General features: G+C 39.1%; 1 protein-coding gene across 3 annotated transcripts; it reads right to left on the bottom strand.

Annotated features, from left to right (window-relative positions):
• LOC307141768 (isoaspartyl peptidase/L-asparaginase) lies at positions 1 to 27202 on the bottom strand. Of its 3 annotated transcripts, none has more exons than XM_079842213.1 (7): positions 27122 to 27202; positions 22844 to 23043; positions 17875 to 18017; positions 9853 to 10010; positions 6420 to 6538; positions 6105 to 6215; positions 1 to 1422 (listed from the first exon to the last, which is right to left on the bottom strand). In XM_079842213.1, the coding sequence occupies exons 2-7, from the start codon at positions 23028 to 23030 to the stop codon at positions 1217 to 1219; spliced, it is 924 nt and encodes a 307-aa protein (XP_079698339.1). In that variant the 5' UTR covers positions 23031 to 23043; positions 27122 to 27202; the 3' UTR covers positions 1 to 1216. The 3 variants fall into 3 exon arrangements, with proteins under 3 accessions (XP_079698339.1, XP_079698340.1, XP_079698338.1); XM_079842214.1 differs by having other exon boundaries at positions 27118 to 27167; XM_079842212.1 differs by lacking the exon at positions 27122 to 27202 and adding an exon at positions 25392 to 25443.
• Positions 27203 to 27933: the final 731 nt, after the last annotated feature.

Raw genomic sequence — 27933 nt, 5'->3', positions numbered from 1 at the left:
AGGGGTAATATTCATCTTTAATTAAGAAGAACAGCCCAATTAACCCTTAAATGCATGAATGTTTCCCTAATCATTACATATTCGGGTCTTTAGCGACCTGGATCTATATATCTAACATGGATGGATCTCAACCTGTCGTGATAATATAAAACTCTCCTGATATTAGAGTAACAATTACAAAAAAAAGCATATTTTGTTACCTTCTAGAGCTTGGAAGGGTTCAGTTTGAGCAGATGTTTGATACCATCATCACTGTCCTCGTCAGAACTCATTTCCCATTACATTCAGCATCTGGCTCATATTCACTATCTCAAACATATTCTCAACACTATCAATCGCTGACAGATTCTTCCCCAGATCCACCATGAAGTGACTTTCTTGAACTTTCAAGTTCAGTACTTGCTCTGCAGTAAATCACTGAGCCATTTTGAGTTTTGCTGATGATTCTTCCTATACTTTTGTTTTCTGCCTGCAGTAACTATGAGTGAAACGTCACTTCAGACATTGTCTCCTTGTGGAATAAATGTGAATTGCACTTATTCAGTCATCAAAGATTAAATTACAGTTGTGCCGAAAAAATATACTTACACTGTTACACCTCTCGGGTTGTTAGTAAACGTATACAATTTTTACAAAAAATGAATGGGAATACAGGCTTTTTTTTAATTAATTTTTTTGGTATTTTTTTCTAGTTATATTGTTTATAATGATTGATTGAGGAATACTAATAAGGTTGATGTCTAACTTTAAAAATTGAGTGAGGATGAGTATAGTGAATGACGTCCCGGGTTAACCAAATACAGCTATGTTAGGGGTATTGCATTATTACATAAAGTAACGCGAGTTATGTAATCAGATTAGGTTTTTCAAGTAATGAGTAGTAACACATTACTTTTACATTTACAACAAAATATGAGGTTTTTAAAAAAAATTTTTTTTAACTAAAACGTCAAATGTTTTGTAATCTGTTAAACATCTAACTATATGTCAATAGTCAAAGATAACTTTTTTTTTTAGTACACTTTTTTAGGAGTATTTGTTTCCTTCTTGATGTGAAAAGAGCTCAATACTACCGATGTAAAGTAACTTTTAGGTTTAAATAAAGGCTAAATGAAATTAAACAGGACAAACTGATAGAAGCTAACAATACAAACTAGCTGAACGTCTCAAGAAATTCAAAATAAGGTAAATTAAAAATATTATTAATAAAACGTTATCATTTCAGCATCTCTGTAAACTCTTCTTTCGGATTCAACCCGTAGTGCAGGACGTCCTCTTTAATGGAGGCCCAAGCCATGCGTGGTGTGGTGAAGCTGGCGGCCCAGTCCCCCGTTGAGGACAGAACAATGGCGCCTCCACATCCCTTCACTCTCTCACCCATGTACTGGAGTGAGGCGGCGGCGGCTGCTGTGGCTGATTTCCCTGCGTTACACAAAGACAACACTCAAGTATGTGACAGTATCAGCCAAGTAAGCAGCACAAGTTTATATAGCTGGCATTAGCTGACCATTTATTTTTTTCGCTTTATTTCCTCTGAAGCATTTTCTGTCAATGTTGTTGTACAATGTGAACTGCATTAATAATAGAATTCCGGTAACACCTGATACTATCATACACAATGTATTATTGTCCATCCTTGTAAAGTTTGACTATATTCTCTGACACTTACACTTCCGTTCTAAAGTTTGGGGTAAGTAATATTTTTTTGGGGAAAAAAGGATCAATACTTTTATTCAGCAAGAACACATTAAATTGCTCAAAAAAAGACAAGACTTTCACATGGTTATAAAACATTCTATTTGTTCATTCACTGCAAAAAATGCTTTTCTTAGTATTTTTGACTTGGGGGGCGGGTAACGGGGGTGTCTAAATGAAGTGAGTTTTTGCTTAAAGGGGTGGTAAACCACGATTTCACTATTCTAACTCTAGCTAGCGTGTAATGTTGCTGCTTGAGCATAAACAACATCTGCAAAGTTACAACGTTCAAAGTTTAAAGCAAAGGGAGATATTTGCTTTTGAAGAAATCAGTTTCTAAGGACTACAGCAAACGGCCAGTAGGTGACTACACACATTCCTCCAGGGTTGGTGACATCAACAGGCTCAATATTTACATAAACCCCTCCTCCGAGAATATTAAATAAGGGGGGGTGAGGCCATTTTGTATCGCGGCGCTGTTGTGGTATAGTTAGGCTGGAGTGGTGTTGCTGCAATGCCGACGAAACGCTGTTATTTTCATCCGGATTGCAGGTCTGGGGTACTTGCTTTGTTCAGCCTTCCTTGTGGGACGGGGGTGCGTTGCAGAGCGTTTAACATACAACATGTTATATGCACGTGTGTATGAGACAGAGGGAAACAGGCGCGCGCAGGGCTCCCGCAGCACATCTCACGGAGGAAAACTTCCACAAACTTCGCAAGTTCAATGCCGGATTTGAACAACGTCAGCTGCGTGAGACAAACACTGCCAGTGTGTGAATGCACGACGCGCGCGCTGCACATTTCACGGAGGAAAACTTCCACAAACTTTGCGAGTTCAATGCAGGATATGCACAACGGTTTGTCCTGAAAGCTGGATTTACAAACAGAAGCTGTTTATGGGCCACAACCTGTAAGTCTGATTTATTTTTCATCGATGTGTTTTCCTGTAATAGGTTGTAGCAAGGAAGTAAACAGATGACAACGCTGTTCTGCAAACCAGTCTGTTAAATGCTCATTCATACTTAACGTTATCCGACGAACATAACGTTACAAACACTAACGTTAAAATCTCAACAGCGAACTTGGCATTAGTGTAAATGATTCTTTGATTAGAGCTTTTATGTATTGTTTATCTACAGGCATGCTAAACATGGTTCTGTGTGTGATTTGGCTAACTTACTAGTAAAGTCAGTGTTTAGTGTTCGTTTTGGGTTAGTTCTTGCGACAGATATTTGGCTATAATCGTTCCAAAAATACAAAAGTAAAAGTGCCATTCAGTAGCGATCACTATAGTTCCGCAGTCTTTACTCTTGAGGAATGAACAGGTTCTGCTTGATCATCTTCACTAAAATGTTCTGGGTCTGATTCGGGCTCAGATTGGTATGGTTTTATTGACACCTTTGTTTCTAATACTGCCAAAGCACAGTCTACCGGTAAAGGTAAGGTGACATTTTTGACAAACGTGCACTAGGCGGTTAGCGAATCACAACACACTGGGCCAGCTAACCAATCAGAGCCCATCGCGTATTTTTGAGGGACTGGCTTCATACAACCCGGAAACCATCAGACCGTTTTTACAAGGAGGGACAGATCAGTGAAGAATAAAGGTCAAATATATGAAAAATAATGATTTTTTTTTTAAACGAAGCATGAACACATATGATATACACATATACAGATGACTCTGTATTTAATATACACTGATTTTGTGGCTCAGATAAGGTCCAGTTCTGGTTTATTTCTTTGCTCTTGGCTGACATGTGGCATTGCTATGGCCTGCTTGTGGCCCAGATCTGGCAAACAGGAGCGGTCCACCCAAGTGCCATCATTCCACATGTGCCAGATGTGGGCCAGATCTATCTGAATTGGCAGATAATTGTGCTTGTTTTAAGCAAAAACTCACTTAATTATGTTATTTTCCGGAAAGCAAGAAAAAATATCTTTTACTTATCTAGTAAATGCATCTTGATTTACGATTTTTTTATATTTAGACTGGAAACAAAAATACTAATGTTTTTTTGTAGTGTTTGAGCTTTCTATTCATCAAAGGAATCCTAAAATAAAATATATCAGGATTTCCACCAAAATAATAACTGCTTTCAATATTTATAATAATAAGAAATGTTTTTGAGCATCACATCATAGAATGATTTTTGAGTAATGGCTGCTGAAAATTCAGCTTTACAATCACACGAATACATTTTTTATTAATATATTCCAACAGAATTTTTTTATTGTAATAATATTTCACAATATTACTGTTTTTACTGTATTGATCATATAAATGTAGCATTGGTTAGCAAAAGGGACTTCTTTCAAAAACATAAAACCCCCAATCTTTTAAAAGGTAGTGTACATATTGCTCTTATTTTCCTGGTATTTTCCAGCAGAACAGGAAAAAACAAAATCAAGAGCATTTGATCTCTGTGTGCCGTATGATGAAACACTGCACCCACAGTGGATGTGTTCTTGGTGACCCTGTCCAGGTCACACTGTGAACAAAATATGTAGCTCTCATGGTTTGCTCATTCCATCAGTCTTAGTGTTGCAACTATGCGGTAAAAATGTCTAACATAAAAAGCATCAGTATATGGGGATGCATGGGCTTCTAGCCACCTATTAAAGCATTTATACTCACTATATTTATTAACATTGAAGTGGTAATGAGTGCCAGTGTACCAATCATTTATTCTAACTTGCATTTATATTAACAAAAAAAAAAGTTATATGGAAAAAAAAAATCTGAATAAATTAATCGACCTCAATCAACTACAGAAATGTTGGACAACAAGTCAAGACCCTAATAATTGATAAAATAATGAATATAAAAATGGTATATATAAACAGAGTGGCTATACTTGCAGTATCATTACCGTAGAATGCCGAAGCGAACTATAGCCTGTTGACCCCTTCACACTCTTTCCACAGACAAACACACACCTCATTATCATCTGCCTACTGTGGCAGCGCATCCGATCCTTCCTCTCTCTCTCTCTCTCTCTCTCTCTCTCTCTCTCTCTCTCTCTCTCTCTCTCTCTCTCTCTCTCTCTCTCTCTCTCTCTCTCTCTCTCTCTCTCTCTCTCTCTCTCTCTCTCACACACACACACACACACACACACACACACACACACACACACACACACACACACACACACACACACACACACACACACACACACACACACACACACACACACACACACACACACACACACCAACCAATTAAAATGACTGGCAACAGCAGCATCCAGTTTTTGTTTTGGTTTGACATTCATTCTGCTTGGTTATACAAAATCTGATGATAATAATAGCAACATGTGGGTGAGGGTAAAGAGGTAGAGATGATCGAGACCTTGCAAGACAAAACAATATGAACAAATTGCATTACAGAAAAAAAAGGGAATGGCATATAGCAGAGGTAAAACGAGAATTTATGAGTAAAAAATATTGTAAATTAATACTTATTTAGCCATCGTTGTATAATGATATTTGTGTGTAATAAGAATGTAATTTTATGTAATAATAATTGATATTGATTAACCTGGCATCTGACTGAACCAAATAAGACAATTGACAAATAAGTATTATAATTGACATCAGTGTGACGATACATTCCATCTACGCCTATTTTAATGTTAATAGCTATAATTATTTTACAATTGTTTTGCACACAGATTCTATGATCTCTGTCTTGATAAGATGTATAATTATATTGTAAATACGATAAATTAAAGTATAAATAGTCAGAAATAGAAAAAAGGTGAAGATTACGAATGCTGACATACTGTACTTGTAAAATAACAGTGACTAGTTACAAGACCTTAATATACACGATCCCTTATACATTTAAATTGGTAGAAAACAGACATGCTAGCACCCATGTAAAATAATTAAATTATACAGTACTGTTGAGAAAAAGTTTGAGGCCTGTAAGATTTGTTCATGTTTTGAAAGAAGTCTCTTATGCACACCAAGACTACCTTTATTTGAAAAATACAGTAAAACAGTAATATTACAATTTCAAATAACTGTCTATTTGAACACTTTCTAAAATGTAATGTATTCCAGTGATGGCAAAGCTGAATTTTCAGCATCAGTCACATGATCCTTCCTAAATGATCAAAATATGCTGATTTAGTGCTCTTTTCTGCAACATTCTAAATTCGTACTGTCCCTTTGCATTGTAATTCATCCTCACTGAATAAAAGTTTTAATTTTGCTACGAAAAAAATCATACTGACCTCAAGCTTCTGTAAGGTAGTAGTGCATATTGAATTTGCTCGTTTGCCAAATGGATTAGGTGCTAAATTAATTAATGAAGCAAATACGGACACTTTGTACCCCTTAAAGGTAAACGAGCATTCGTGCACACTCACACAATCATCAGGATTAGTGTAAAAGTCTCATACCTTGCTCCATATGAAAGAGGATTAATCTGGCTAAGGTGACTTTGAGAATAGACTCTCCATGACCAGTACAGGAGACCGCGCCGCTTCTATTGTCTGCATATCCACCAGATCCTTATCGCACAGGAAAAGACAGCAGCACAGAGAGAGTCGGACGTTAATATGTGTTACCTCAGGAGAAAACACTCTGACAATTGAGTATTGATCAGAGCTGACACCTTCAAACCGAAATGGCTCATTCAATCGAGGAACTGCTTCAAAATTAATGTCGGTGTGACACTGAGATTATCTCTGTCCTCTATCTCTGATGGGACTCACCTATAATAGGAGAATCACCAACTCTTCCCACCATTTTGTTTCTGATTCCTCCAGTGGATGTGGCGCACGCCACATTACCGAAAGAGTCCAGAGCGACCGCTCCAACAGTATCATGGCCCCTACAATTATAAAAAAAAGTTCTATAACCTTGAATATTTTTTAAATTTATTTTCTTAGGAAATATTTAAATTTAATTTCTGTGTAAAGCCACTGTGTATGAAGTGTGCTATGTAAATAAACTTGCCTTGGATAATAAAGATTAGCTATGAGATTTTTTTCCCTCGGATCTTTAATTTTATGGTCTCAGACATGGTATTTTCAAAAGGTGCTTTGAAGAGAAAGTATTATTATTCATAACACTCAGAGATGTGCCTCTAGCTTAGTTCCTCTTCATCAGACAGACTTTTGTCCCGGAATTCAACTTAATAAGCTACATTCATAAGCCTCCCTCCCTTTTAAATTTTGCCTCTGCGCAATTACTATTGTTTCCTATGTGAACTTCAGTCCAAAAAAATGCATGTAGCTCTGTTCTGGTGATGTGAGGGATGTCTGAAAGGGAGCGTGACAACCTCACACATGCTTTTAAGAGTGCCAGTATACCTGAAAATGACTCATCATCATCTGCCTGTCAACAAAGGAAGAGAGCGAGAATAAGTGCCCTTCGCCACTCTGAATCACAGCCGCTAGTCTAGCAAAGTACACTCAGAGAGATTGCTGGGAAAGTGTTATATCAGTTGTGATATTCCTGTAGACACACATGAGGAAGTATGCATTCTTCTTCTTAAAAAAAAAACGAAAAAACGAAACACAATTCTTATGATGTGCACATCAGTCTTCCCTGCGAGTTCACTCTAAAAGAAATAGAATAGAGAGCAGAAAGTGGGATGAACAGAGAGCCTTGTATTTCACAGGCTTCATATCCCATGAAACTCTGATTAAGGCAGCAGTGCTGTGGAAAACAAGCGTGTGTTATGAGTTTGAAGTCATATGGAGGACAAGGCTTCAAGGTGAAATTAAAGAAAACAGCCTCCATGTCGTTCTCCCCAGAAATGGGAGAGCAAACATGGTCCTCGTGGAGAATATTTGTCTGAAGCAGCTGGCGAAGAATCACTTGTCAGGCTCCAGATTCGGGGCATCAATCATTTTTGGCAGGCGCTTGATTGCTCTTTTAAATCACCGGCGATGGCTGGATCTTGCTCATCGGTTCAGGTGAAAACGGCTTTTAAAAGCAGCTTGACGGTGGACTGTATTTCACACTTCAAAGTGATCACAGAGTTCTGCGGTAAATCTTCACACATCCATAAACAGCCTAATGAAGTGTGCAGTTATTGCAACAGAAGTTGGTAGGGTTCTCATTATGAAGAACAAGTGGTTGTCTTAACTTTTTGTAGCAAATGTATTTTCTACACGCCAAACACTAAAACTAAATGACGGTGTACATTTAAAGGGGATGTATATTGAAGCTTGTTTCTGCATGAGTGTAAAAAATAAAGGTAACTGTGAGATGACAAAGTCACACTGTTGAAAAATAGTCACAATGTGATATAAAAAGTCATATTGTGAGTTATAAAATTACCATTTCAAGAACCGAGAATTCCTTTTGCAAAACATAAAATCACATTGCAAATTATAAACTTAAAACGATGAGGAACAAATTCGCAAGTCGAAATGTTCATAAATTTGTGTCAGTTTTTAAGTATTCAAATTCTTTCACCTATCCCATCCTAATATTCAGAGACAACATTAAACCAGTCATAGGTTGATTCTGACCAAAAAAATGTAAACACTGTGGCACTATGATATGCTGTTTAATACTATAATATTATAATAATAGAATACTAACCACCCACAGCAACACTGGCTCAGCCAATATTGTGAGTTTGGGGCGTTTGAATCAGAATCTTTGCAATTCTGTTTGTGTAGAAGTTACACATTTTTTCATACATAATTCCAAACTGTATTTTTGTGTTAGAATAATGTATTTGATCAGTTCTGGGCCAGAATAGTAGAACCCTTATTTTTTACATCACTTATCCAGTGCTTTAATCTGATGCGATCACCATGGTGTGAATAGGAAATAGTGGCGCATCTGTGGTTTTATAAAAGCCTGGTCAAACCAGCGGGGCAGAGGTATGCCATGTAATCACCTAAATAAAGGTGGAGGGTAATTGAGTTCTAGGGCCTGTGTGTTAAAAAGCCCAGTGATGGTGGTACAGGGCGAGCAGAGGGAGGCTATCAATAATGAAGCCACAGCGGGAAGTAGCTCAGCCAACTGTCACTTAGCACCTCCACAGTACTATTTTTACAGACTCCCTCGGGGGCTGAGGTTACACCCCGCCATGGCCCTGACTCCACTACTACTCAACACTCAGCCTGGGGAAGTGGAGGTGGCAGGTAAGGCTGCTTTGCTGGAGCCCACACAGCTCTATCTGCACTGCCTGAAGGCCTCAGGGAATGACCGGAGCTCTGCGCAGGCCAGCATGCGAATGCTGCCATTCTCAGCTCATGACCTCAGTGCCAAGGAGAACCACTGTCCCTTTTAAAACTAAACGATTAAGAACGTTAGATAAAGACATCATTAGAATCAGTATAATCAAAAAAAGGTAAAAGAATGAAGAGGGTAGATGAGTAATGAGCACGCAAAACACTTCTTTCTAAAGATGCGGTTGACAATAGACCATTTTGGTGTTTGCAAACAGCGATGACGTGTTTTGTTGGTGGAGCCTATATCCCGCAATTCTGAATTTTCCCCTTATTCCATGGGTTTCCGTGTTTTCCTTCACTTGTTACCACTGTTTTTGAGAGGCTGCGCACTGCAGAGCAATTGGGTGGACCTTGACGTCCAGCTCCCCCTCACTGGACATAATGGGGGGAGCTAGACAGTCCAAACACACCCTAACCACCCCCCTCTATCGTTAAACAAAACTCCACCCATTAAGTCCACAGAGGTGGACCTGGACTAGGTAAAGCTCCACCCATTACATCCAGAGAAAGGGAGCTGGACGGCATTTGGTTCTGCGGTGAGTACCAGTTGTGTTTTTCTGCCACTACAATGTGCGTGCAGCTGCAGTGGTATAACTGTAACTGCAACTCTAAAAATGTGGTCACACAAGTTCCCTGCGCAGATTTTGCTCGTGTTCTAGTTGGTGTCACGAATTTGCCTCATTCACCAACAGAAAGCTGCCTTGCTTTGAAAGTGACTGCTGTGTGAGCTGTGCTTCATTCATTGCTACATTACTGACAATGAACAACAGACCTTTTTTGTCTGTGCAATCTCACTGAAATTTCACTAACATGACTGCTCCGTGACTGTGTGGTAATCAAAATCAGTCTCTGAAATCAAGTATGTAAAGAAATCAGGAAATTAAAGACATCTTTGAGAATTTACGGAGAAAACTACAGTCAATTTGACAACAAACATGAAATTACCCACCATTGTGTGTTGAAGAACTTTTCGACTCCGGCACGATAGCTTTTGCTGTGTTCCCACTCTTTACGCTCTGGCTCAGTCACCAAATCATGAGCTACTGCAGTACCAATGCGCTCTGCAAACATGTTCGCCCCTCTGTCTGTTAAAATTACATGATCTGTCTGAGTAAGCACAAAAAAGGTCATTAGTATTATGTTTACTTTAACCAATCCAGTCAAGTCTGACATCACTTGTCACTGTTTCCAGGTCCAAATGTTGCGTCAGATCTCAAAAGATCTGGTGAATAGAGTAGAGCAGAGGTTCTCGAGATCCACTTTCCTGCAGAGTTTAGATCCAACCTTGATTGAACTCATCTACATGTAGCTATCTAGTAATCCTGAAGACTTTGATAAGCATGTGTGTTTGAGTAGGGTTAAAGGTAAACTCAGCAGGAAAGTGGACCTCGAGGGCCAGAGTTGAGAACCCCTGGAATAGAGGCTTGGACCTTGAAAGAGTATTTGATAAATCGAAAAGTCATAACTTAGAAAGCAGCTTACATACTAGCTTTTTAATTTATTTATGGGTTCTCTTTAAAAATTTATGTTTGACGTATGACTGTCATAGAATTACCTAGATCTGGCATGAAACTCTAGATGGCACAGGCTGATAGGTCCTTTATTAATTTGGCAGCGATCATATCATTATCTATGTAGCACAGCTGATTGGTTGCTGTGGCATCAGCGGCCAATAAGAAGCAGCTCAACATTCCAATACAGGTAGTGTTGCTGTAAGCAGTTTGCAGCACGCTTCCAGAAACCCTGCACCTTCCCCAGCTCCACCTGTAGATCTGCTACAGGGGGTTACTTAATATATGTTACATGTCATGTATGTGAATGTATTGGCAGTGGCAAGTCTCGGTACTTGCTCTGCAAGTAGCAGCAAAGCAGATCTATTCCGCCAATACCAAATACCGGTACAATAACATTGCCATGTCCATTACCATGCCAATCTCTGCGAAAGTTGTAATGACAGATCAGGACTTCTTGTCATATAAGAAGTAACATTGTCATATAATGCAACTTTATTGTTAAAGTCCTGTGGTATAATGTAACCACACACCTTATTTTACTCATAAAACAAACATTTTGTGCTTAGAAGGCCTTATTGAGTCAATTCAGCATTCCAGAGGAAACCCAAGGCAAATTACCCTTAGGGTTGGCCTACAAAACATCTCTATAGCAAGTGTACAGCAGTGCCTTAAAGGATTAGTTCACTTTAAAATGAAAATTACCCATGATTTATTCACCCTCAAGCCATCCTAGGTGTATACGACTTTCTTCTTTCTTATGAATCAGAGTTATATAAATAAATATCCTGACGCTTCTAGCTTAATAATGGCAGTGAACAGGGGCCATGAGTTTGAAGCTAAAAAAAAGTGCATCCATCCATCATAATTGTACTCTACACAGCTCCAGGGGGCTAAAGGGGTCATCAGATGGCCATTTTCTACAAGTTGGTATGATTTTTTAGGGTCTTCATGTAAAATCTGTAACATACTTTGGTTACAATTCCTCAATGTTTGTGTAAAACAACCCTTTTACCTCCTGAAAAACGCTCTGTTCACAGCGACCCATTTCAGTGCATGTCTCTGTAACGGATAAACGAGGCAGGATACAATAGCAAGTAAAAAGGTATTTTATTAGACAGAAGATCGCAGGCAGAAACCAGAAGGCAGCTGGACCCAGCGCGATGAGGTGGCAGAAGATCGCAGGCTGCAACAAGTGTACCGATCATCAGCAATCCAGCGGCTCCGCCCCATAAAAACACACATACACACACGCACAAGAATGAGACGGTGAATTCATGAACCGTGACAGTACCCCACCCCCTAGGAGCGCCTCCTGACGCTCCCAGGAGAACCTACCTGTTGATTGTAATCATCAATAAGGGAGTGGTCCAGAATGTCTCTAGCAGGAACCCAACTTCTCTCCTTCGGACCGTAACCTTCCCAGTCCACCAGATACTGGAATCCGTGCCCCCTCCGTCTCGAGTCCAGAATACGATTAACCGAATACGTTGGTTCCCCATCTATGAGTCGCAGCGGTGGGGGAACCGGAACTGGCGGATTAAGGTGGGAACGAAAAACGGGCTTTAATTTGGATACATGAAAGGCGGGATGAATCTTCCTGTACGCCGGAGGAAGTTTGAGGCGGACTGTCACTGGACTAATAATCTTGGTGACAGTGAACGGGCCGATAAATTTGGGAGCAAGTTTATTAGACACGGAGCGGAGTGGAATGTTCTTGGTAGAAAGCCACACTTTTTGACCAACGACGTATACGGGAGGCTTCGACCGGTGGCGATCGGCTTTAGCCTTAGTGCGCGCCCCCACCTGGAGCAAAGTCTCACGGGCTCTGGTCCATTTGCGATGGCACCTCTGGACAAAGGCGTAAGCGGAGGGGACCGCGACTTCGGAATCCAGACTCGGAAAAATTGGTGGCTGGTAACCTAGACTACACTCAAAAGGGGAAAGGCCCGTGGATGACACTGGTAACGTGTTATGAGCGTACTCCACCATAGAGAGTTGTTGGCTCCAGGATGAAGGATTCTTGGACACCAAACATCGCAACACTCTCTCCAGATCCTGATTGGCTCGCTCAGTTTGACCATTGCTCTGGGGGTGGTAACCCGAAGACAGACTGACTGTCGCCCCTAGTAACTTACAAAACTCTCTCCAAAATTTGGACACAAATTGGGAACCTCTGTCGGAGACCAAAGACGTGGTCTATAACAGACACCGCTGTCTCCTTGGCTGAGGGTAATTTGGGCAAGGGAATAAAATGCGCTGCCTTCGAGAACCGGTCCACTACAGTTAAAACAACCGTCATGCCATTAGAGGGCGGGAGGGCGGTGACAAAATCTAGCGCTATGTGGGACCAGGGTCTCGAAGGAACCACCAGCGGCTGAAGTAACCCATCAGGAGGTCGGTTAGACGTCTTACCAACAGCACAAATTGAGCAAGCCAAGACAAAACTGCGAATGTCGCGAGCCATACATGGCCACCAGAATCGATGCTTTATTAAACTGCAAGTGCGGTTTACTCCTGGATGGCAAGCGATATTGGAACAGTGACCCCATTGAATGACTTCGGACCTTAACTTCTCCGGTACAAATAATCGACTCGGTGGGCAGCCGGGCGGAGGCATTACCTCTTCTAAGGCCAACGTGACCTTCGATTCGACCTCCCATGTGAGTGTAGAGATAACTATCTTCTCTGGCAAAATGCACTCTGGAGTAACCGGGCGTTCGGAAGGATCAAAAATGCGAGATAAAGAATCGGGTTTGATGTTTTTGGACCCGGGGCGGTACGAGAGAGAAAAGTCAAAACGTCCGAAAAAAAGTGCCCACCGAGCCTGTATGGAGTTGAGTCTTTTAGCAGATCTAATATATTCAAGGTTCTTATGGTCCTTTCATACTATAAAAGGTACCCCCGACCCTTCTAACCAATGACGCCACTCTTCCAAAGCCAACTTGACTGCCAACAATTCTCTGTTACCAATGTCATAGTTACGTTCGGCAGGTGTCAAGCGGTGGGACAAAAACGCGTAAGGATGCAACTTATCATCTGAAGCAGAGCTTTGGGAAAGAACCGCACCTAACCCCACCTCTGACGCATCGACCTCTACCACGAACTGACGTGCTGGATCAGGGGCGACTAAGATGGGAGCTGAAACAAAGCGGCTTTTGAGGTTGGCGAATACAGCCTCAGCTGTATCGGACCACCTGAACGTCATTGTGGGAGAGGTCAAGGCAGTCAGAGGCACGGCTAGTTGGCTGAAGTTGCGAATAAAACGCAGATAGAAGTTGGCGAATCCCAGAAACCTCTGTAGGGCCTTACGGGAATCTGGACTTGGCCACTCTACCACAGCCTTAACCCTGTCAGGATCCATATGCACTCCCTCAGATGAAACGATGTACCCTAGGAAAGGAACAGACTGTGCATGAAACGCGCATTTCTCCGCCTTGACAAAAAGCCCATTCTCTTGCAACCTCTGAAGCACTCGTCTTACGTGTTGAATATGTTCCTGGAGAGACAAAAAATCAATATGTCATCCAGGTAAACATATATGAACTGGTCCACCATGTCTCTCAACACATCATTGACGAGTGCTTGGAAAACCGGACGATGCGGAGGAAGAGAAGTCTCTTTAAATGATAATGAGCTACTGCTCTCCCCACCCTTCTCTTCTGTGGGGCGTGTAGACACAAGACACGATAGGCTTGTTCAACTTCATGCAGCGATGTGCAGACCGATCGGCGGCTGACTTGAAGCAGTGCATTCCGGTTAGAAATTTTATCCGACTTGAGACAGCGCCGACGCCACGTGAGTGTGACGTATGCTATCAAAGTGCCACAAGAGCGATTTGAGAGCAGCCGACTGGTGCATTCTGCGCAGCTTCTCCAGAGCTACTGCACGAGCGCTGATGACGACACGGCTGTTCCACGATTGGCCACAAAAAGCAGGTGTGTTTTATGTTTATTCAGACTCCTTCAGTTCCACTAATGCTCGCAAATCTGTTTTTTTCTTAACAGTAAAACCTCTTTTCATGTAGTCGCAATGTTGCACGTGGCAACTCTCGCAGGTCGGTTACATCCAGCCCCAGCCAATGTCGAACACAACTGTAAAGTGCTGCCTTGGCGGACGGTGTACAACTGGCTGAGGGTGGAAATATGCTAATATGGGACAGTCCGTTATCGGTCGTGGGCGGAGCATGAGCAATATTATGTCGTATTGCTCAGAAAATTAAAACGGCTTGATTATTGAGAGTGTTTGAGGATTAAAAAAAGGAGTGAATGGATTTTTATTATTGTAGGTTGGTTGTGTGGACAAAGACACTAAATTTTTCAACTAAATATCCAAATAAATCTAATTATTAAACTAAATTAACCATATAAACTAAATTACTGATCTAATTACTGATCTTAAGTCCACACTGTCACTGTATGATAATTGAAATTAACTGATGACATAACCGTTTTCTCCAGAATGGCTGGACGGCTGAATAAAATTATGCTGCATTATTTTCCTGTTTAACACTGTAAAGCTGCTTTGAAACAATATGCATTGTTAAAAGCGCTATATAAATAAAGTTGACTTGACTTGACACATTTATATGCAAACACCTTATAAAAGTGCATTTTGCATCCGATGACCCCTTTAATAAAGGCCTTCTGAAGCGAAACAATGGGGTTTTGTAAGAAAAATATCCATTTTTAAAACATAATAAAGTTAAATATCTAGCTTCCGCCATACTGCCTTCTGTATTCAACTTAAAGTTGAAAGTGAAAAATGTAACGCCTCTCGCAGTTCAAAACGCTTACACTATGTCATCCGTCGCATCAGTTACACTTTTTTCGTAAGTTAAATATGGAAGTCGGTCTGGCGGAAGCTAGGTATTCTACTTTATAACATGTTAAATATGGATATTTTTCTTACACAAACGCATAGTTTCACTTCAGAAGTCCTTCATTAACCCCCGGAGCCGTGTGGAGTACATTTATGATGGATGGATGCACTTTTTCAAACTCATGACCCCATTCACTGCCATTATGAAGCTTGGAGACATCAGGATATTTCATCAGAAAGAAGAAAGTCATTTACACCTAGGATGGCTTGAGGGTGAGTAAATCATGGGATAATTTAAATTTTAAAGTGAACTAATCCTTTAATGCAGATGATACAAATTGCGTTTAGCCTTGTTTGCCATGGTAAGTTCTTTGTGCTGACTAAATCAGTACTAGTTTTTCTGTTGCATTCTGATTTTCTTGGGTGTGCTGTGTTATATTTAAAAAATCTCCTGCATAAACACAACAAAAATGATAAATATGATGACACGTTTATAGGATAGAATAACACAACTACACTGCAACTTATGTACACTTTCACATTATTTCCATATTTACCGTGCACATCTCCATGTGGAACTGCTATTATTTATTGAGACAATACCCTGCTGTCTCTAATAATACAATTTTATTTCTCTGTGAAACTTTCTGTACAACATCACAATGGATTAAACCATAACTCTGACTTAGGAAACTTTTAAATATTAACGCAGTTATTAATGTCATTTTTCTTTGTCAAATACTGTGCATTTTAGATTGCAAAGCAAGAGCATGAGGTCAGTGAAGCTTGATCGCAGCATTGATCAAGACCTGATGAATTTTTAATAATGGCTATTAAGGAGATCTGCCAATCCACTGTATGACCAAGGTCTTTTGGGGCAGTCAAGACAGGTGCTTCAGCTAATCAATTACCATGTATTCTTTGGGTTTTGTTTCCTCCATGTCCAACGCCTTGCAAGGTGAACTCAGTGAAAGGGAAAATTGTAATCTCATTGACATGATAATTATTTAATGCCTATCGCCTATCATTTGTATATCAGCAGCTGTCTATAATCTGAGAGATTATGACCAAAGATATGTGTTTATTAATATTTTTTATGTGTGTGGATCATTATTTAAACCTGATGCTGTTATTTAAAGGTGCTGTAAGAGATTTCTTTATGGTACGCAGAAATCAATCCAACTTCTCTGTAATAACTATCCTAAAATATCCGGCCGATCTCAGTGACTGCCTCATACTCTGTTAAATTAAAAACATTTAAAAATGTTTTGGTTATTGTTTAGTCAATCAGAGTAATTTTGTGTGATTTTTGTAAAATATTTGGATGTTCACAGCCAGTTTTTACTGTAGATTTTACTGCTCCACTTAGTGGGGTATTTCAAGAAAAAAATTATGCCGGGACTTGATTTTGTCCATCAGAAATTGATTGGATTGTTGGATCATTGTCGTTTGCTAGTGCTGTGATCTTATGTGAGTAGGCCCGGCATTACATGGGGGCCTACATGGGCCCCTCTTTCCACCCTGCTACCAGTGAACATGTCATCAGAGAAGGTACGAGATGTCATTGCAGGTCGGAGGGAAAGTTATTTTGATTAAAGATTATGAGGGCACGCAAATTTTAAAAAAAATGTGCGTGGATAAATAATTCAAAATAAACTGCAATATTCCAAAAAACAAATAAGAATGGTACATTTCACTGTGATAACTAACCCTGTATATTGTAGGTTAACATGTTCAATAACCTATACCTTGCTTTGAAATGTTCAATTCATAGGATATATATTTTTTTGTAGCTAAGATTTTAAGGTTTGTGCCTACATGGAAATGAACCTACCCTGAGAAATAAGTAGAAAATTCTGGCAAGGCTTTTGTCTTTTAGACATGTGGAAATAAATAATTGTATAAGACTGCTATCTATGTCATTACAAAGAGCACTGATTGAAATCAATCAGAAAATCAGCTCGCATTTATTTCCCTTTGAGCCTGTCATTACAAAGCTGCTGATGAAATGACAAGTTAAAGCTTTGCAGTCATTGAAAATCCTGAATCTACAGTGTCCTATAATTTCACCTTTGAAGTCAACACCATGGCTTTATTTTTGGTCATTTAATCTGGTACAAGAATATAAAAATGTGGGTATATCACCCAATCCAGGATTTTATAATAATCTTCAAAGTGATCCACATATAGACCTCCTTGATAAGGGCAGGCATTAGGAATAGCTCTCAGATTATCTTCCTTAACCCTGTGTGAATGCAAATTTTAGACATATACCGGACATATTTTACAGCAACCATGTGATATTCTCTTACACTGAAAAATTAGTGAGTTTATAATGGAAAATTAAATGAAATAAGCCTTTATGATTGATAAATGGTTGTTGAATTTGAATTTATGTATTGCAGCATCGTATAATGTATGTAAATCGTATGTCATAAATTCAGTTTTTGCATCACATCCCCTATACTTTTAGTGCACATAAATAAATAATTCACTTTTGTATACAGAAAAATGGCTTGAATTAAATGGGTTGGAGGTTTACCAGAGAAGACATTGTACCCAAATTAAGTGATCCAAAAAATGAAGTCAACTAATTTATTTGAATTTGCGATTTGAAGCAATTTGGGAACAAAATATACCTTTTCCATCACAGCACGAGCCAGACTAACAGGGTTAGCAATGTTTCTAACAGAGGCCACAGCTCCAGCTGCAAGTGTTTCCCCATCCATGATGATACTGTCCAGCTCCACCTCTCCATCAATATTCAGCACTGCACCATGACCTGCACATGAAAGATTTTACAGTCCAGTTATGACCATGACTACTTAAGACCACATTTCCTGTACAGACAGACAGACACAGACAGACAGACAGACAGACAGACAGACAGACAGACAGACAGACAGACAGACAGACAGACAGACAGACAGACAGACAGACAGACAGACAGACAGACAGACAGACAGACAGACAGACAGACAGACAGACAGACAGACAGACAGACAGACAGACAGACAGACAGACAGATAGATAGATAGATAGATAGATAGATAGATAGATAGATAGATAGATAGATAGATAGATAGATAGATAGATAGATAGATAGATAGATAGATAGATAGATAGATAGATAGATTTTCGTCAGTATGTGGCACTGTAGATTGCTGTGAAACTTCTTATAAGAAGGAGCTGGTTGGAGCTGAAATGCAGGACATTGAGCAAGATTGGATACCCCTGTTCTAGAGTAATACAACATGATATCATTCTCACATTCTTATCTCTGTCATGGCTCCCTGACATACTCTAGACTGTTATCCACTCTTATGTCTACTCTAAACAGGATTGCATTAGTCATCTATTGATCAGTCTGTGCCTCTGGCTACCCCAGTGTATAAAATGATCCTGACGAGCCGCTGAATGTGCAGCTCTGATATGAGGAGGATTAGCCATTTCACTGTGGCAGTTAGCCATCACGAGTGAGATTGGCACCGACAGGCCGGGTGTGTTAATGAAGTGTCTTGTTTTACCCTACTTTCCTCCTTGTAATCTGATAATTATCGGAGAACCTCTCACCTTACTCTCAAGATGATCATTAACAAAGTGTCAAGGGTATGTGCTGAAATACTGTCCCATTCAGAGCCTAGATGAAGTCTCTCACAAACTACTGAATCTGCACTTCTTCTGCTTGAAGTAAAAAAAAACACCACTGGTCAAAAGTTTGGAATAATGAAGAGTGTTTTAAATGTTTTTGAAAGAAGTCTCTTATGTTCATAAATGCTGCATTTATTTAATTACAAAAACAATAAATAATATTGTGAAATATTTTACAATTTAAAATGTGTTCTATTTGAATATATTTTAAAGTAATTTACTCTATTACTTTATTTTCAGCACCATTACTCCAGTCTTCAGTGTCACATGATCATTCAGAAATCTAATATGTTGATTTGATGCCCAAGAAACATTTCTTATTATTATCAATGTTGAAAACACTGTTGTTGTTGTTGTTGTTGCTACTTAATACATTTCAATTCATCGTGATATATTTTTTGATGAATTGAAAATTGAAACAGCTTTTATATGAAATAGAAATCTTGTGTAAAATTAACATTTTTGATCAATTTAATGCATCCTTGCTGAATATTTTTTTTTAAATGTATTTATTTATATTAAATCTCTTTTTTAAAATCTTACTTAGCCCACACATTTTAATGGTAGTAAATAACCAAATCAGCATATTAGAATTATTTCTGAAGGATCATGTGACACTGAGAATGGCTGATTAAAATTCAGCTTTGCCATCACAGGAATTAATGCATTTTCATAAAATAGAATACACATATTTTAAATTGTAATCATATTTCACAATATTACTTTTGTACTGTATTTTTTTTAATCAAATAAATGCAGCCTTGGTGAGTAGAAGAGAATTCTTTCAACATAAAAAAAATCTTAATAAACAAATATGTGTGTGTGTGTGTGTGTGTGTGTGTGTGTGTGTGTGTGTGTGTGTGTGTGTGTGTGTGTGACCAAAAATGTATTTACCTCTTGTTTAGTGAACTGTTAGAAGAACTGTTGCCAAACATATAACATGTTAAAAACATAATAGTCAGGGCAATAATGATCCAACTCTTGACTCTTAAAGGGTTAGTTCACCCAAAAATGAAAATTCTGTCATTAATTACTTACCCTCATGTCGTTCAACACCCGTCAGACCTCCGTTCATCTTCGGAACAGAAATTAAGATATTTTAGTTGAAATCTGATGCCTCTGAAAGTCCTCCATTGGCTCAAAATGGTACTCTACACTCTCAAGACCCTTAAAAGGTACAAAAGACGTCGTTACAAAGTCCATCTCACTACAGCGGTTCTAAAATAACTTTATGAATCGGCGACAATAGTTTTTGTGCGCAAAAAAACCCTAAATAACGACTTCCATAGTGATGACGATTTCAAAACAAAGCATCATGAAGCTTTGAAGCGTTATGAATCACTGAGCCGAATGATGATTCGGATCGCGTGTCAAACCCAAGCGGCAACCTCCCGCAGTTTCTCTTGAAGCCAATACGGAAGTGCCTCAAACTGCAATTCATCGACTGGCCGCTAGGGACAGGATCCAGAAGGGAGCAGAATCTCATTGAGCCCCATGTTAAAATGGCCAACTTTAGAGCAGAATAAAACATGTTTACAGCCTGGTACAAATTGTGCTTTTGGTCTATACGGCTCATTTTGCCCTTCATGACAACTGTGAGGGGGGTGAATTTTTTTATAACTCATTCGTTTACATTATATAAAGCCTTAAAATTCTGCATAATTAAGGGCGTGGCCATTTCGAGTGACAGGTGGATAGCCATTTATCTGCTGTCTGTTAGCCACGCGTCACTTAAGCTCCGCCCACGTCCCGCCTTTTTGCCCATTTTCTGTTATCCGGGAGTGACGCGCGATGACGCGCTGCCAAGATGGCTCGTCCCTACTTTGCGCTTCAGAACGGCTCATTAGAATCCTATGGGTGACGTCACGGACACTACGTCCATATTTTTTTACAGTCTATGACGCCAAACTGCTGAAATTTGGCGATTCAAACCACTGAATCGACTCAGTGATTCATAACGCTTCGAAGCTTCATGATGCTTTGTTTTGAAATCGTCATCACTATGCAAGTCGTTATTTAGGGTTTTTTTGCGCACAAAAACTATTGTCGCCGATTCATAAAGTTATTTTAGAACCACTGTAGTGAGATGGACTTTTTAACGACGTCTTTAGTACCTTTTAAAGGTCCCATGGCAAGAAATTTTCATTTTATGAGGTATTTCAACATTAATATGAGTTCCCCTATCCTGAATATTGTCCCCAAGTGGATAGAAATGTTGATCGGTGTAAAACCGAGTTCTGGCTGTCTTTCTCTGCCTTTGAGAAAATGACAGGCCAGACGAGCCAATCCTGAAGTCTCCTGGTTTGACGTCCAAGCAGGAACGGTTACCTCCCTTTCCTCCACCCAGAGAATCTGGCACGCCCATGCAAACGCTCGAGAGATCATGGCTTGTGAACGAGTGAATGCTGGCAGTTTCTCAGTGTGAAACAGAATGAATGAACAAATGAAAACAGAAGTCTTTTTTCAGTTCCTTCTGATCTGTGATCAGTGATTTCTTATGTGTAGCTAATTATTTATTATTCGTGCACACACTGCGGCTTCTCTCTCTCCCGACAGAACGGTGTTTTCGTGTTTTCTATCTTGTGAGTCAGTGTTTTTGTACGTCCTCGTCGCGTCTATCTGTTCTTAAATGTGCATACAGTCGGGAGTTTCTGCTTAACATCGGCAGAGCCACATCTTTAGAGATAAACCTCACGCACGCCGAAGCTCTGCCTTCAACATCCCCGACCCCCAGTACTGCATCTGGCCCACAGCGGAGGCACCAAACGCAGCGAGAGATTAAGCAGAAGGGGGGTAAGCGTGAGGGTATCCGGCTAGGCTAGCCAGCTTTCCCCACAATAAACTGGATTACATTCGATTACTGCTGTTGTGTCTTTGTTTGCGCTGTGTAAGTTACTCAATGCGCGTCACTGACGCTTTTCATATGATTGGAACATATCTAGAAATAATGCTTTAATCAAACTTACTAACTCGTTCATCTCGCTGTAATGGTACATTGCATGTGTTACAAAGTTGGTAGAATAATGATGAAGATGGACTCGGCGTGACTGGGACTCGTGTTTATTCAGAACTCTCAGATACAAACACAATAAACTCGCGCTGACAGACAGCGCTCTCATAACTCAGTAGTTACTATAAATAACTTTGTTAGCAATCGCTCCGTCTCCGTGATGTCCGGTTTGCGAACGAATCATTATTTTGAATCGGTTCTTTTTAGTGAACCGAACCAGTTCACCAAATCGGACTGAATCGTTCTAAACGGTTCGCGTCTCGAGTCAGCGCTGATCCATAATTTACTAAAGTTACTAACTTTCTGACATGAGTGACAGCCCCTCCGACTAGAAATAAACTAATAACCTGAAGTATATTCTAGTAACTACAACAGTTCACCCTGAACTGAGACATGCTGAGAGAACTGATGAGAAGTGAACTCAGGTCCATCCGTCTCTCTGGCAGCAGCTCGTGCGTCGTAGACCTCGTTAAACCACGCCCCCTCCGCTCATTTCAAATGCAAAGATGTCAGCCAATCACAACAGTGGGCGTTTTTACTGAAGTCTCACAGCAGACACGCCTCTTGAAACAGGGCATTCAGCCACAGGGCAAACAGCAGTATAGACAAAATGCCTTTTATTTCTAAATTATGACATTTTATGATGTAAAAATCATACTAACAATATAAGTACACCTCAGGAAACACTATAAAATAATAGAAAAATGCCATGCCATGGGACCTTTAAGGGTCTTGAGAGTGTAGAGTACCATTGAGCCAATGGAGGACTTTCAGAGGCATCAGATTTCAACTAAAATATCTTAATTTCTGTTCCGAAGATGAACGGAGGTCTGACGGGTGTCGAACGACATGAGGGTAAGTAATTAATGACAGAATTTTCATTTTTGGGTGAACTAACCCTTTAAGCATTTGCCTATTTAAATCGAAACAGTGCATATATATTATACCTGCATCAAATGTTGGGTTATCTTCCAACAACCTCACAGCTTTTTCCACAGCATCAATTGCACTCCCCCCATTCTTCAGAACAGTATCCCCTGCCCGCACAGCATTCTTGACTCCAGCCACAGATGCTTCGGCAAATGCATCCGGGATGGCCCATGCGCCACCATGCACCACAATCACAGTCTTCATCCTCAGCCTTCCTCTAACCCAGAGGAAACAAGGAAAAAAACATGTGTGTGCTTTCAGGAGAGAGGATATTACTGAGAGCTAGCACATTTTAATATATTGCCCTTGGACTTTACTGAGCTGTGTAATTTATTCCGATGAACACTGACAGAGTGGGTAAATGCAACTTTCACAGCTCATCTCCATGAGAAGGGTGTCTGGGGTTGTTTACAGGAAGCAGGTTCTCAGGATCCTGTCATGTTTACTCAAGCTCTATTAAAGTGAGGGCTCTGAGAGATGAAAGGAGCAATTCCATTTGGTTTACCTGATACAACTTTCATATGTTTTACTAACCAAAACCACGCCATGTCTAAATGAACACTACTACAAAAATGTACCATGGTAACCAGTGTCTTTGCCAAAATGCCACTGCCTTTATACAATAAAGCTGTGGCAACAATCACTGTCATCAAAAAAGAATGGGAAAATGCATGAAGATTCTGAATGCTAATACTTTTCTAATCTATTTTTCACTTATTATAACAGAAAAAATTCTAGTACACTGTATTTATAACCCATTAAAAATTGTCAAAAAAATGTTTTGTGTTGTTTGCAATTTTGGCGATAAATGCTGGTACAATAACGAAAATGAAACAACTTACAAAATAAAATATTCATAAGTTTGTTTTTTGTTGTTATGGAAACTATGCTAGCCTAGCCAAGAGCTGCTGAAAAACAACATTCCGAGGGTGCGTTCCGTTCGACACTCGTAAGTGGACTGCGAAGTGGACTTCAGAGGGTATTCCGCCATCTTAAGTGAGATTCCAATCCAAAGGGAGCGAACATGTTCAGTCCGAAGGGTACTGCGAACGGCGCAGGGAAGAAGGGAACATCGATTCATCATTTCACAGGCAGTAGAGAGTGAAAATCACCCAAATGTCTTTGCGCGTCGCATGCATCACCTGTCTGAACTAATGATGGAGCAGAGCCGTTGGTTGGAATAGTTTTTAAACAGCTCTGCGATTAAGGAGTTTACATATACATTTGAATATTCATAGTTATTATACAAACTAGAGTATTTATGAATGGTTATGGCAATAACTGTTACATTTGTATATTATATTTTATGAATATGTAAACCAATTAAAAGTGTTGAGAAGCACCTGAGGGCTGTCTTTCCCAAGTGCAGCTGCACAGTAAACATTCCTGAGGTAAATAAAGTAAAATATAAAACAAATGTTTACTGTGCAGCTGCACTTGGGAAAGAAAGTGCATGAGATGAGACGCTACAAAGCCCATTAAGAATAGCCTACAAACATAGTTAACCAAATCAAAGTATTTTCATATTGAATGACAGGTGCAGCTTCAAATCTGTTCATAGTCAATACAGGTTATAAGTAAACTAATAAAACTAATGGACAATGTTTTGATTATATGTTTTAGCCTATTAGCCTACTATTAGCCTATAGCCTACTGTGTGTTTTGTAAATGTATATGCTTATTATATGGTTTTACATTTGAAAGTAAAGTAAATTACAATATTAATGTATGTCATAATCTGCACCCGTCGTTGCCTTTCTTTGATGACGTTGCAGGGCGTTCCAAATGAGCGATTATTGTCAGCGAAGCCCACTTCAACTGATATACCGTGCTCAGGGAGTAGGGAGCAGTGAACAGTGCGTAGGGACCCTGTCGAATGGAATGCACCCCCAGACCCCAGTCCCATACGTCCATAGAAATTGAGGAATGCGGAAGTAACGCGTGTTGTCACTGTCATGGTCCTCGTGGGGCAAATGCCATTCATGTGTTTCTCAAACACACTCGCTGGTAAGCTGATGATATTTTAACACAGTTAACTTCTCATGAATCTTGCCAGGAGCGGTATTTTATGTGTTATAGTTAACGTTTATCGTTAGATAATAAATAGTTAAGAATAGTTAGATAACGTGAGCTACTACTACCAACGCTAGTTTTTAGTCGTTCTGCAACCTTTCTCTCCATGTAGGAGGTCGAATGAGTTTCTATGAAGATTGTCCAATGAAGGAATAACTTATCTAGCGCCTCATGTATTAAAGAATTTATTTAACACTATTTTTTAAACTAACCCTACCGTCAGACGGGGATAGAGGATGAGACCTTATAGGTCTAATTGTAGTCAAGTAAGTTAATCAATTTAAACTATTTGCAAATAATATAAATATTGCTCACATTCACTCTTATTTGTGTCTACGTCAAAAACGCAAAATTCAGTTATGAAATGTTCAATTTAAAACGGCAAAATTTCATAAAAGTTGAGTAGTTTGCATCACTGCATATCTGTAATAGGTCGCTGAACATTTCTATCATAAAACAGCTGTCAAATATGATTAAAATGGTTTATCTTACCACCGCACTCTTTCGCACGTGTCTTTCTGTGTGAACAAGACCCGCCTTCTTTGACTCGATTGGCCATCTCTTTAATAAAATATTAAACCAGGGTTAAGTGAAGAGCACAGGAATCTTAAATCTGAGTGTTTGTTTCTATCTTCATTTACTGCGTGCCTGATCTGAGTGCTACTCAGCGTCTCTCGATTATAAAAAAGAGAGAAAAGAATAATGAAAGAAAATACCAGTGGACATTGGTACTATCTGTAATGTGCTCCGTTTATGTGGAATATCAGCTTATTGTCAATAACTGTGCACCTGCTTACTGTACACAATATGTTCAAAAGAGTTTGTAAAAGGATTAGCCTATTTTATTTGAAAATGAAAATTACCCCATGATTTACCCTCAAGCCATCATAGGTGGATATTTACATTTACGCATGGCAGACGCTTTTATCTAAAGCGACTTACAGGGACTTACTTCGTACAGGGACAATCTCCCTGGAGCAACATGGAGTAATTGCTCAAGGACACACTGGTGGTGACCTGGGATCAAACCAGCAACCTTCTGTGTATCAGTTCCATGGTTTAACCCACTTGAACACTTGAACTTGAACACTATCTCACATATCAATTTCTTATTTCTGATGAACACAATCAGAGTTAAATTAATAAATATCCTGATGCTTCCATTGAGTTTGAAGCTCCAAAAAGTGTATCTATCCATCATAAACATACTCCACGTGTCTCCGGGGATAATAAAGGCCTTGTAACTTATAAATAAACTTTAAACTTTAAAAATACTACTACTTCAGGATAATAAATAATGAATTTTAAAATTTACTTTCAGTGCATTGTTACAATGACAATTTTGAGCAATGTTATGTTCACTTTAAAAAATGACACTTTCATTTCAAGTATATTTTTCAAAAAATAAATAATTTTAAAATGTGTTAAAAGTTGTATTGTGAAAATAGGTAAAGGTATGAAGCTACAATTTTTTGTTAGTACATTTGCAATGTAAAGGGAATATATTTGAAATACAATATAATATTTTTTTTCTCTCCAGGGAAGCTTGGAAGCGTCAGGATATTTATTAATATAACTCCGATTGTGTTCATCAGAAAGAAGAAAGTCATATACTACACCTAGGGTGGCTTGAGGGTGAGTAAATCATGGGGTAATTTTCATTTAGTTCACTACATAAAGAATCCATAGCTTAAGTTTTTGATCTCCCAGTTGAACTAATCCTTTAAAATGAGGTTTCTTTCGCAGTTGTGACACACTGGTTTTTCTCAACCATGACACATTTAACCTAAAGAATTAAAATTTTCATAAAACTTTTTCATTTTAACAGTAGGCACTGTGTTTTTGCCTTCGGCAGTATAAATGTAGGCTACTTATATCTTTGTATTATACTGTGCTGTATTTTAATAAAAGCTTTTACACAAACAAAGGATCCATTCAATTCATTTAATGTGACTGTAAATCAATCAAATCTAGCTCTTTCAACTAGACCAAACTAACAAAACTGATTTATAATTGTTTATTATTGCCATAACTTTAAAGTTCAACAATCGTTGTCTTTAAAATATAGACGAAATAAATGCAGGCTACCGTTTAATCGTTATATAACAATAGACTGGTTCTGGGCAGTTTCAATTCAAATAGGCTACATGGCTAATCTTATTTAATTGTGCAGCACTACAAACACAAAATTAAAAATTAAAGTAAACATATAGGCTACTCACTATTTGGGTCTTCGTTTGCTGCAAGTCTTTTGTATTATCTGTTCTTAGAATGACCAAGCAGATTTGCTTGCCTTTTATTGTGCTGTTGTGTTATATAATATGGACAAAAGCCAAGTCTTGTCTGGGACATTCATTGAAGGGCTGATGTAAATTAATTATCTACTTAATACTGTTAATTCATGAGTTTCCATTCCGCATACCATAATTGTTGCAGACAAGCACATCAGTTTGGAAAGTTGGAACTTTGGGACACATTTTAAAGTTGTTAACATATTGCAAGGAGGCAGGAAACAACCCAGAGATCAGATAAAAAACAAAACAGTGATTAAAACAATGAAAACTGTTTGTGCAAGAACAGTGTGGAAGGAAGTCTGGGGTAACACGCTGAAAGGACGCTGGCTCACTACAGAGTGGGACACTGATGACTCTATTTCCGGAGACGTGGCAGCGTCCTCTTGTACAACATCATTACTGGTATTTATGAAAAAATATACAAAGCAACTTGTAATGTTACTTAAAGTACATTATGAAATACTTTGTTTGTTACTTATACATGCAACATTTCAGACGTAAATTATATAAAATTATAAATGTTAGCTAGATTGTGTTCATTACCTGTCTAACGATGTACAGTATGTTTTTGCTGAAATATAATCAAATAATTGATTTTATTTTTAAAAACACATATCGCGTGTCGTTATCGGTCGTTATGTGTAGTGAGTTGGCTCACGTGATTTAAGTTTTGCGCTTCAGAACTTCAATTAAGGGTACATAGTGAGCATCGATGCACCCTGGGTTTTGCGGTGCATTGT

The sequence above is a fragment of the Gobio gobio genome, assembly GCF_949357685.1.
Source record: "Gobio gobio genome assembly, chromosome: 18".
In the NCBI taxonomy this organism is placed as follows: domain Eukaryota; kingdom Metazoa; phylum Chordata; class Actinopteri; order Cypriniformes; family Gobionidae; genus Gobio; species Gobio gobio.
Note: the sequence above shows the minus strand (reverse complement) of the source record. Positions and strands in the feature narration are given on the sequence as shown.